Here is a 12,822-nt window from a genome sequence, read left to right as displayed (position 1 = left end):
TGTGGCGCTTCCTTAAAAAGTTAGGAATAGAGGCGGGGCCAAGATGGCGGACTAGGTGGACGCTACCGCAGATCCCTCTTGCAACAAAGACTCGGAAAAACAAGTGAATCGATCACATATATAACAATCTATGAACTCTGAACAACAAACACAGACTTAGAGATGGAGAACGAACAAATACGGGCAGACAGCGATCGTTTTCAGAACTAAGAGCCAGCGTACCAGGCAGGTGACCTTCGGAGCTCGGGCTGGGGCAGAGCCCAGGGGGGCAGACGGCACAGACAAGGGGCCCAGCCCTACCCCCCCGAACCCATCCCAGGAGGAAGTCTAGCTGGTTGGCGCGGGCGGCGTAGCGGTGCAGCCGGTGGGAGAAACACCCGGAAGGCAGTGACTGATCTTGGAGTGGGGAGAGCAGTGTCCCAGCCGGGGAGCCGTCCTGCCAGGAGTTTGACGGGAGGCGGGCGAGGCGCGAGCGTGGGGATCACCTATATTTCCCTAAAGCGACCCCGGGGGGGGGCGCCCAGACGTTCGTGAGGGCCACGCCCACCCAGTTCACGCGAGCCATGCGGCGCACCGGAGGGAGAAATCCCCGGGAGGAAGTGACTGGTCTCGGAGCGGGGAGAGCAGCGTCCCAGCTAGGGAGCCGTCCCGCTGGGATCTTGGCGAGAGCGGGCAGGGTGTGAGCGCATTCCCCTGAATAGACCCCGGGGGCGGGCCCAGCTGTTCGTGAGGGCCACGCCCACTCAGTTCGCGCGAGCGGTGCGGTGCACCGGAGGGAGAAATCCCCGGGAGGAAGTGACTGATCCTTGGAGCGGGGAGAGTAGCATCCCAGCCAGGGAGCCGTCCTGCCAGGATTCTGGCGGACAGGGGCGGAGCGTGAACGCGGGGATCAGCTCTATATTCTGTGGTGCTACATGCCTAGCTCTCTGATCCCTTCCCCACCCTCCCCAGGTGGCTCCATTAACATCCGAATACCCTGAGCCAGAAGGAGAATTCAGATGGGGATCTGACTGCATTTTTTTTTAGCTGATTACCTGGAAAATCTAGTTTCCCAGTGATGGCTTGGAGACAGCAGTCCATATCAAACCACATAAAGAAACAGACCATGACAGCTTCTCCAACCCCCCAAACAAAAGAATCAAAATCTTTCCCAAATGAAGATACAATCCTGGAATTATCAGATACAGAATATAAAAAACTAATTTACAGAATGCTTAAAGATATCACAAATGAAATTAGGATAACTGAAGAAAAAGCCAAGGAACACACTGATAAAACTGTTGAAGAACTCAAAAAGATTATTCAAGAACATAGTGGAAAAATTAATAAGTTGCAAGAATCCATAGAGGGACAGCATGTAGAAATCCAAAAGATTAACAATAAAATTACAGAATTAGACAACGCAATAGGAAGTCAGAGGAGCAGACTCGAGCAATTAGAATGTAGACTGGGACTTCTGGAGGACCAGGGAATCAACTCCAACATAGCTGAAAAAAAAATCAGATAAAAGAATTAAAAAAAATGAAGAAACCCTAAGAATCATGTGGGACTCTATCAAGAAGGATAACTTGCGAGTGATTGGAGTACCAGAACAGGGAGGGAGGACAGAAAACACAGAGAAAATAGTTGAAGAACTCCTGACACAAAACTTCCCTGACATCATGAAAGACGAAAGGATATCTATCCAAGATGCTCATTGAACCCCATTTAAGATTGATCCAAAAAGAAAAACACCAAGACATATTATCATCAAACTTGCCAAAACCAAAGACAAACAGAAAATTTTAAAAGCAGCCAGAGAGAAAAGAAAGGTTTCCTTCAAGGGAGAATCAATAAGAATAAGTTCAGACTACTCAGCAGAAACCATGCAAGCAAGAAGGGAATGGGACAACGTATACAGAGAACTGAACGAGAAAAATCATATATCCAGCAAAACTCTCTCTGAAATATGAAGGAGAAATTAAGATATTTACAGATAAACACAAGTTTAGAGAATTTGCAAAAACTAAACCAAGACTGCAAGAAATGCTTAAGGAGATTGCTTGGCCTGATGACCAATAATATCAGGTACTAGCACAATACAAGGTCACAAAACAGAACGTCCTGATATCAACGCAACTCAAATAGGGAAAGCACAAAAACAAACAAAGTAAGATTAATTCTAAAAAATATATAAATAAACAAAATAATACACATAACAGGAAATCATGGAAATCAATAGATAAACAATCACAATAATCAAAAAGAGGGACTAAATATAGGAGGCATTGAACTGCCAGATGGAGAGTGATACAAGGCGATATAGAACGATACAAGTTAGGTTTTTACTTAGAAAAATAGGGGTAAATAATAAGGTAACCACAAAAAGGAATATCAATTCCATAACTCAAGAAAAACGTAATGACTCAACAAACATAAAGTTAAACATTATGAAAATGAGGATCTCACAATCTACTAAGAAAAAAGTCTCAGCACAAAAAAGTAAGTGGAAAAATGAAAAGGCCAACAACACACATGAAAAGGCATCAAAATGACAGCACTAAAAACTTATTTATCTATAATTACACTGAATGAATGTAAATGGACTAAATGCACCAACAAAGAGACAGAGAGTAACGGACTGGATAAAGAAACACGATCCATCTATATGCTGCCTACAAGAGACACACCTTAGACTTAGAGACACAAACAAACTAAAACTCAAAGGATGGAAAAAAATATATCAAGCAAATAATAAGCAAAAAAGAAGAGGAGTAGCAATATTAATTTCTGACAAAATAGACTTTAGGCTTAAATCCGCCACAAAGGATAAAGAAGGACACTATATAATGATAAAAGGGACAATTGATCAGGAAGATATAACCATATTAAATATTTACACACCCAATGACAGGGCTGCAAGGTGCATAAATCAAATTTTAACAGAATTGAAAAGCAAGATAGACACCTCCACATTTATAGTAGGGGACTTCAACACACCACTTTCGGAGAAGGACAGGACATCCAGTAAGAAGCTCAACAGAGACACGGAAGACCTACTTACAACAATCAACCAACTTGACCTCATAGACTTATACAGAACTCTTCACCAACTGCTGCAAAATATACTTTTTTTTCTAGTGCACATGGAACATTTTCTAGAATAGACCACGTATTAGGTCACAAAACAAATCTTGGTAGAATCCAAAACATCGAAATATTACAAAGCATCTTCTCAGACCACAAGGCAATGAAGCTAGAAATCAATAACAGAAAAACTAGGGAAAAGAAATCAAATACTTGGAAAACGAACAATACCCTCCTGAAAAAAGACTGGGTAATAGAAGACATCAAGGAGGGAATAAGGAACGAGAAAGCAACGAGAATGAAAATACTTCCTATCAAAACCTCTGGGACACAGCAAAAGCAGTGCTCAGAGGCCAATTTATATCGATAAATGCACACATACAAAAAGAAGAAAGAGACAAAATCAGAGAACTGTCCCGACAACTTGAACAAACAGAAAGTGAGCAACAAAAGAACCCATCAGGCACCAGAAGAAAACAAATAATAAAAATTAGAGCTGAACTAAATGAATTAGAGAACAGAAAAACAATTGAAAAAATTAACAAAGCCAAAAGCTGGTTCTTTGAAAAAATTAACAAAATTGATAAACCATTGGCTAGACTGACTAAAGAAAAACAGGAAAGGAAACAAATAACCCGAATAAGAAACGAGAAGGACCACATCACAACAAAGCCAAATGAAATTAAAAGAATCATTTCAGATTACTACGTAAAATTGTACTCTAACAAATTTGAAAACCTAGAAGAAATGGATAAATTCTTAGAAAAATACTACCTACCTAAACTAACACATTCAGAAGTAGAACAACTAAATAGACCCATAACAAAAAAAGAGATTGAAACGGTAATCAAAAAACTTCCAACAAAAAAAAAGTCCTGGCCCAGACGGCTTCACTGCAGAGTTCTACCAAACCTTCAGAGAAGACTTAACACCACTACTACTGAAGGTATTTCAAAGCATAGAACAAGACGGAATACTACCCAACTCATTCTATGAAGCTACCATCTCCCTGATACCAAAACCAGGTAAAGACATTACAAAAAAAGAAAATTTTAGACCTATATCCCTCATGAACATAGATGCAAAAATCCTCAACAAAATTCTAGCCAATAGAATCCAACAACACATCAAAAAAATAATTCACCCTGATCAAGTGGGATTTATACCAGGTATGCAAGGCTGGTTTAATATCAGAAAAACCATTAATGTAATCCATCACATAAACAAAACAAAAGATAAAAACCACATGATCTTATCAATAGATGCAGAAAAGGCATTTGACAAAGTTCAACACCCATTTATGATAAAAACTCTTACCAAAATAGGAATTGAAGGAAAATTCCTCAACATAATAAAGGGCATCTATGCAAAGCCAACAGCCAATATCACTCTAAATGGAGAGAACCTGAAAGCATTTCCCTTGAGAACGGGAACCAGACAAGGATGCCCTTTATCACCACTCTTATTCAACATTGTACTTGAAGTCCTAGCCAGGGCAATTACGCTAGACAAAGAAATAAAGGGTACCCAGATTGGCAAGGAGGAAGTAAAGCTATCACTATTTGCAGATGACATGATCGTATACATGGAAAACCCTAAGGAATCCTCCAGAAAACTACTGAAACTAATAGAAGAGTTTGGCAGAGTCTCAGGTTATAAAATAAACATACAAAAATCACTTGGATTCCTCTACATCAACAAAAAGAACACCGAAGAGGAAATAACCAAATCAATACCATTCACAGTAGCCCCCAAGAAGATAAAATACTTAGGAATAAATCTTACCAAGGATGTAAAAGACCTATGCAAAGAAAACTATAAAAGTCTGCTACAAGAAATTCAAAAGGACATACTTACGTGGAAGAACATACTCTGCTCATGGATAGGAAGACTTAACATAGTAAAAATGTCTATTCTACCAAAAGCCATCTATACATATAACGCACTTCCAATCCAAATACCAATGTCATATTTTAAGGGGATAGAGAAACAAATCACTAATTTCATATGGAAGGGAAAGAACCCCCGGATAAGCAAAGCATTACTGAAAAAGAAGAAGAAAGTGGGAGACCTCACTCTACCTGATTTCAGAACCTATTATACAGCTACAGTAGTCAAAACAGCCTGGTACTGGTACAAAAACAGGCACATAGACCAATGGAACAGAATTGAGAACCCAGATATAAATCCATCCATGTCTGAGCAGCTGATATTTGACAAAGGACCAGTGTCAGTCAACTGGGGAAAAGATAGTCTTTTTAACAAATGGTGCTGGCATAACTGGATATCCATTTGCAAAAGAATGAAACAGGACCCATACCTCACACCATGCACAAAAACTAACTCCAAGTGGATCAAAGACCTAAACATAAAGACTAAAATGATAAAGATCATGGAAGAAAAAATAGGGACAACCCTAGGAGCCCTAATACAGGGCATAAACAGAATACAAAACATTACCAAAAATGATGAAGAGAAACCAGATAACTGGGAGCTCCTAAAAATCAAACACCTATGCTCATCTAAAGACTTCACCAAAAGAGTAAAAAGACCACCTACAGACTGGGAAAGAATATTCAGCTATGACATCTCAGACCAGTGCCTGATCTCTAAAATCTACATGATTCTGTCAAAACTCAACCACAAAAAGACAAGCAACCCAATCAAGAAGTGGGCAAAGGATATGAACACACATTTCACTAAAGAAGATATTCAGGCAGCCAACAGATACATGAGAAAATGCTCCCGATCATTAGCCATTAGAGAAATGCAAATTAAAACTACGATGAGATTCCATCTCACACCAACTAGACTGGCATTAATCCAAAAAACACAAAATAATAAATGTTGGAGAGGCTGCGGAGAGATTGGAACTCTCATACACTGCTGGTGGGATTGTAAAATGGTACAACCACTTTGGAAATCCATCTGGCGTTATCTTAAACAGTTAGAAAGAGAACTACCATACAACCCAGAAATCCCACTCCTCGCAATATACCCTAGAGATACAAGAGCCTTCACACAAACAGACATATGCACACCCATGTTTATTGCAGCTCTGTTTACAATAGCAAAAAGCTGGAAGCAACCAAGATGTCCATCAACGGATGAATGGGTAAATAAATTGTGGTATATTCACATAATGGAATACTACGCATCGATAAAGAACAGTGACGAATCTGTGAAACATTTCATAACATGGAGGAATCTGGAAGACATTATGCTGAGTGAAATGAGTCAGAGGCAAAAGGACAAATATTGTATAAGACCACTATTATAAGATCTTGAGAAATAGAAAAAATGGAGAAGAACACATACTTTTGTGGTTACAAAGTGGGGAGGGAGGGAGGGAGGGAGAGGGTTTTTTATTGATCAATCAGTAGATAAGAACTGCTTTGGGTGAAGGGAAAGACAACACACAATACAAGGAAGGTCAGCCTAATTGGACTGGACTAAAAGCAAAGAGGTTTCCGGGATAAAATGAAAGCTTCAAAGGTCAGCGGAGCAGGGGCTGGGGTCTGGGGAACATGGTTTGAGGAGACTTCTAAGTCAACGGGAAAAATAATTCTATTATGAAAACATTCTGCATCCCACTTTGAATTGTGGCGCCTGGAGTCCTAAATGCCAACAAGCGGCCATCTAAGATACATCAATTGGTCTCAACCCACCTGGAGCAAAGGCAAAGGAAGAACACCAAGGCCACATGACAACTAAGAACCCAAGAGACAGAAAGGACCACATGAACCAGAGACCTACATTATCCTGAGACCAGAAGAACTAGTTGGTGCCCGGCCACAATCGATGTCTGCCCTGCTAGGGAGCACAACAGACAACTCCTGAGGGAGCAGGAGGCCAATGGGATACAGACCCCAAATTCTCATAAAAAGACCATACCTAATGATATGAATGCGACTAGAGGAATCCCAGAGACAATACTCCCCAGAACTTCTTATGGCACAGGACAGGAACCATCCCCGAAGACAACTCATCAGGCATGAAAAGGACTGGTCAGCGGGGGGGAGAGAGATGCTGATGAAGAGTAAGCCAATTAAATTAGGTGGACACTGGAGAGTGTGTTGGCAACCCTTGACTGGAGGGGGGATGGGAAGATAGAGAGAGAGGGAAGATGGCAAAATTGGCACGAAACGAGAGACTGAAAGGGCTGACTCAATAGGGGGAGAGCAAGTGGGAGAAGGGAGTATGATGTATGTAAACCTACATGTGACAGACTGACTGGAATGGTAAATGTTCACTTGAAGCTTAATAAAAATTAATTAAAAAAAAAAAAAGTTAGGAATAGAAATACCACACGATCCAGCAATCCCACTCCTAGGAAAGTATCTGGGAGAAATAAGAACTGTCACATGCATATACATATGCACACTCATATTCACAGCAGCATTATTCACAATGGAAACATTGTGGATGGAAACAACCTAAGTGTCCTTCGACAGATGAATGGATAAACAAACTATGGTACATACACAAAATGGAATACTATGCAGTGATAAAGAACAATGGTGAATCTGAGAAACATCTCACGGCATGGATGACTCTTCAGGACATTATGCTGAATGAAATAAATCAGTCGCAAAATGGCAAATATTGTTTGAGACCACTGTTATAAAAACACATGAAAATGTTTCCACAAAGAAAGAAACAATCTTTGATGGTTAGGAAGGACGGAAGGGTGGGAAGAGAAAAACACTAACTAGATAGTAGATAAATGGTATCGACTAGACCACAATGAGCTCTTGGCAAAGTATAATACAGTGCACAATACTGGGAAAGTCAGCACAACTTGACCAGAGCAAAGTCATAGAAGTTTCACAGATATGTCCAAATGCCCTTAGGGACCGAGCTACTGGGCTGAGGGCTGGGTATCATGGTTTCAGGGGACATTTAGTCAATTGGCATATCATAGTCTATAAAGAAAATGTTCTACACCCGACTGTGATAAGTAGCATCTCCGGTCTTAAAACCCGGCGAGCAGTCATCTAAGATGTATCTACTGGTCCCATTCCATTGGTAGCAAAGGAGAATGAAGAAAAAGACACAACGGAGAGATTAATCCAAAGAATTAGTAGAACACAACTACCACAACCTCCACCAGACTGAGCCCAGAACATCTAAATGGTGCCCGGTTACTGCCACCAGCTGCTCTGTCAAGGATCACAATAGAGGGTCCTGTACAGAGTGGGAGAAAAATGTAGAACAAAATTTAAATTCACACACACATACACACACAAAAAAAAGACGAGGCTTGCTGGTCTGACAAAGACTGGAGAAACCCGTGCAAGTATGGCCCCAGACACCCCTTTAACTCAGTCCTGAAGTCACTCCTGAGGTTCATCCTTCAGCTGAAGATTAGACAGGCTTATAGGGCCAACAATAACACACACGAGTAACGTGCTTTGTAGTTCAATCTTACATGCGAAACTAATGGCCACACCAGCCCAACAGCAAAGATGAGAAGGCAGGAAGGGACAGGAAAACTGAATGAATGGAAACAGGGAACTCAGGGTGGAGAAGGGGAGAGTATTGACACTTTGCAGGGTTGGCAACCAGTATCACAAAACAACTTTTGTATTAACAGTTTAATGGGAAACTAATTTTTTCTGTAAACATTCACTTAAGGCACAATTAAAAAAAAAATTATACACAAGTTCTTCTGTGACATTGGTTGCAGTCCCTGCACTGCGTCAGCACTCTCCTCCTTTTCCTTTCTATCCCAGGTTCCTTACGTCCATTTGTCCAATTTTTCTGACCTTTCTTGCCTCCTTGTCTTTGCTTTTGGGCAGATGTTGCCCATTTGGTCTCATATACTTGAACTACGAAACATGTTCCTCATGTGTGTCATTGTTTTATAGGCCTGTCTAATTTCTGACTGAAATGTAGACTTTGGGAGTGGTTTTAGTTCTGAGTTAGCAGAGTGTCCAGGGGCTATATAATCTTGGGGGTTCCTCCAGCCTCTGTCAGACCAGAAAGTCTGGTCTTTTTTGTGAATTTGAAATTTGTTCTACATTTTTCTCCCTGTCAGAGTGCTTAGTGGTGGTAGCTGGACACCATCTAGTTCTCCTGGGCCTCAGGCTGGTTAAGGTTTTGGTTCATGTGGTCCTTTATCCTTTGGACTAATATTTTCTTTATGTCCTTAATTTTCTTCGTTCTCCTTTGTTCTGGATGGAATGGGACCAATAGATTTATCTTAGATGGCCACTTGCAAGCTTTTAAGACCTCAGATGCTACTCACCAAAGTAGGGTGTAGAACATTTTCTTTATAAACTACGTTATGCCAATTGACCTAGATATTCTCAGAGACAATGGTTCCCAGCCCTCAGCCCCAGTAATTCAGTCCTTCAAGGTGTTCGAATGTGTATAAAAAGCTTCTATGACTTTGCCTTGGTCAAGTTGTGCTGACATCCAGTATATATGCTTTTGATTTTTACGTGCGGGTTTGAAAACGCTAAGGTGCAGTTTTTACAGTTTTTGCTTTATAAATGGTGAGTTGAAATAAAGATAAGCCTGAGATCTGTGAATTCATGTTGTTAGAGTTACAGATAGTAAATAAACTGCTGATACGTTTAATTTAGTTGTTTTTTTTTATTTGTTATTGTGGGAATTTGGGCACCCATTTTTCATGATTTCCTTTGTAAGGTTCAGCTTATCATATTGTTATATCAACAGTCATTTCTAACTGTTCCCAAAATATATCTTGCCCCTTCTGGGCTCTATAGTTTGGGTATCAAGAAACTCATCATCTGATGGAATAAACGGTCAGCTAAAAAAGACTATTAGAATTCAGGGTCATAAATACTATGTTAGAGTAATTCAAAGCATGTTATGGAAACAGGTTAACCTCACCCAAACTGAGTTGGAGGATAGGAGGGTAGACTGTAAGAGTTAAAGGTATTTGGGTTGAATCGCCAAGAGTAATTAGGGTCAGCTAAGCTAGTAAGGAGGAACCCTGGTGGTGCAATGATTAAGTGCTTGGCTATTAACTGAAAGGTTGGCAGTTTGAACCCACCCAGCAGCTCTACACGATAAAGACCTGGCGATCTGCTTCTGGAAAGACTACAGCCAAGAAAACTCTATGGGGTAGTTTCTAGTCTGCCATATGGGGTCACTGAGTCGGAATCCACTCAATGGTACCTAATAACAACAAGCTAGGAAGAGGTCCCTGTGTGGCAAAAATAGTTTGCACTCACCTACTAACCTAAAGTTTGGAGGTTCAAATCCACCCAGCAGCACTTTGGAGGAAAGGTCCGACAATCTGCTTCCATACAGATTACGTCCAAGAAGACCCTATAGAGCAGTTCAGCTGCTCAGCATGGAGTTGAGATGAGTGTGAACTGACTTGACAGTAACAGGTTTTAAGCTAGGAAGGGAGTGGAAAAGCTTTCCTGCAAAAGGATTAGCTGGTGCACAGGATAGCCAAAAACCGTTGCAGTCAAGTTGATCCTGACTCTATAGTAGTCCTACAGGACAGAGTAGAACTGCCCATAGGGTTTCCAAGGAGCAGCTGGTGGATGCAAACTGTTAACCTTTTGGTTAGCAGCCTGAGCTCTTAACCACTGTGCCACAAGGGCTCCAGTAAAGTATAAGGTCAGCAAAAATGAAGAAGACTGTCAATGAGATGGATTGACACATGTTTGCCTGTACTTCCCGTTTACCGGTGACATAGCCGCTAAGTTCTCTAAGGACACCCAGCGCTTTGGCCATGTCAGTCTAGATTTCCTTAATGCATCACACTGTTCCATGCCTTTACCACTGGAGGGTAAATGCTCTTGTGCTGTACCTTTTATGTCTAGAAAACCCAGAGTAGAACTGCCCCGTAGAGATTCCAAGGATCACCTGGTGATTCGAACTGCTGACCTCTTGGTTAACAGCCATAGCACTTAACCACTATGCCACCAGGGTTTCCCTACATGGTCTAGTGAAACAGAATTAATGAATGCCATTTGGGGACATCTTTGGATACGATGAAAAAAAAAAATTAAGAGCTTGGCTGCTAACCAAAAGTTTGGCAGTTTGAGCCTACCAGCTGCTCCTTGGAAACCATATAGGGCAGCTCTACTCTGTCCTATACAGTTGCTATTGAGTCGGAATTGTCTTGAAGGCAATGGGTTTGGTTTCGGTTTTGAGCCCATGTCGGTGGTAAAAGTCTGAGCTCTATAGCCTGTGGCATCTAGAGAGAAGTGGATCTTGAAAAGTAGCTCCTTAAAAAAAAAATAATTTACAGCATTTTTTTAAAAATAATTACTTCACTTTTTTTTTTTTTTTTCAGGATGAGCTTAAGCTACAGGAGAGTTTAAGGCAAGGTGCTGCCATTATTGCTGCCTTAATGAAAGAAAGAAATTCTGGACTTGTTGGTCAGCTACTGGTAGCATGAAGTACCTGGAGAAAATAACCTGCTGTGATTTTTGAAACATTTACCTAAGTATCTCTCTCTCTCTTTTTTTTTAATTTTGTATGTAGTAGGATGTTTAAGTTACCTTTTATGTCTTTTTATAATTTGTGGCATGTGATGACTAGATTACAAAATCCGATCAATGTTTACACCTGTCAAAGATTTTGCCTTTGTATACTTCAAATACAAATCACCTGCACCCGAAAAGAATAGATAAGTGGGAAATAATAGTTTTCACATATAGAGCCTTTTCACAAAGTCATGAAAGGTCAAATAGAAATAATGATGGATAAGCTATTCCTTCTAAAGAAACGAGAATTTAAAAAACTTCAACTGCTATCTTATCTCTATGTTAATTAATAAATCATGCTAGAATGAAGCTAATGGATAAAGTTGAGAATGATTCTTAATTCCAAAGTTATCCTTTCATCGTGTGGTATTTTGTATTATATTGGAATTTTTCATATCTTAAAAAAAAGAAAGTTGATAACAAAAAATACAACTATTTGGTTTCAATATCTTCTCCATCGGCCTCATGTCACCTTAGATCTTTAAAGGAGATGTAATCCCTTTCTGCTTTTCTATTGTTTTTAAATTGCATGTTTTCTTTGGTTTATGGAGTATAACTTTGACTTACATAATTTTAAAGGGCCTCTGATTTTTCTGAATAAGTTTTAAAGGAAGCTGGGAAGCTGGGTGGAAGCTATTGATAAAATTGAAGTTATTTTGGTTAATCTAAGTCTGTTAGTCTTTTTTTAAAAGGCAGGGAGTTTGCTGAATATCATAGGGTTAAATTATTTTGCTATAGAAACTGCTGCGTTTTTAAATCAAGTTCTTATTCTTTCAAATTCCCACTGTGCATACGTCTTAAATATTACTGACTTCTCTCTCACATTACATATTACAGTTGCATACATCCAGGCATGAGTGATGTCTTCTACTCCCTATATATACACTGTATTTTATAAAAATAGATTGGGTCAGATCCTCCCAGGACTTAATACTTTACTTGGAAACTATGAAAGTTGTATGAAATGTTTTATGTTAAAGATAGACTATGAGAAACCTACTTTGTGGACTTTCTTCTTAATATGCTGAATGATGTACCCTATATTTCTCAGACATCTATTTTAGTAGGAAAATTTATATTGTACGCTTAACTAATAGTGAGTAACCCTGGTGGCGTAGTGGTTAAGTGCTACGGCTGCTAACCACAAGGTCGGCAGTTTGAATCCATCAGGCACCCTTGGAAACTGTATGGGAGCAGTTCTACTCTGTCCTATAGGATCACTATGAGTTGGAATCGACTCAATGGCAGTGGGTTTTTTTTAAATAGTGAGTAGAATAAA

At 40.1% G+C, this 12,822-nt stretch overlaps 1 protein-coding gene across 1 annotated transcript in view; it reads left to right on the top strand.

The window, feature by feature from the left end:
* The window catches only part of CRPPA (CDP-L-ribitol pyrophosphorylase A), a 312,645-nt gene extending 300,438 nt beyond the window's left edge, over positions 1 to 12,207 (top strand). The window contains exon 10 of the mRNA XM_010587230.3: positions 11,351 to 12,207. Within this exon, the coding sequence (XP_010585532.1) occupies positions 11,351 to 11,455 (105 nt within the window). The 3' untranslated portion in view covers positions 11,456 to 12,207. The remainder of the gene's footprint in view (positions 1 to 11,350) is intronic.
* The last annotated feature ends 615 nt before the right edge of the window (positions 12,208 to 12,822 follow it).

Source organism: Loxodonta africana, chromosome 8, assembly GCF_030014295.1.
Source record: "Loxodonta africana isolate mLoxAfr1 chromosome 8, mLoxAfr1.hap2, whole genome shotgun sequence".
Taxonomy (NCBI): domain Eukaryota; kingdom Metazoa; phylum Chordata; class Mammalia; order Proboscidea; family Elephantidae; genus Loxodonta; species Loxodonta africana.
Note: the sequence above shows the minus strand (reverse complement) of the source record. Positions and strands in the feature narration are given on the sequence as shown.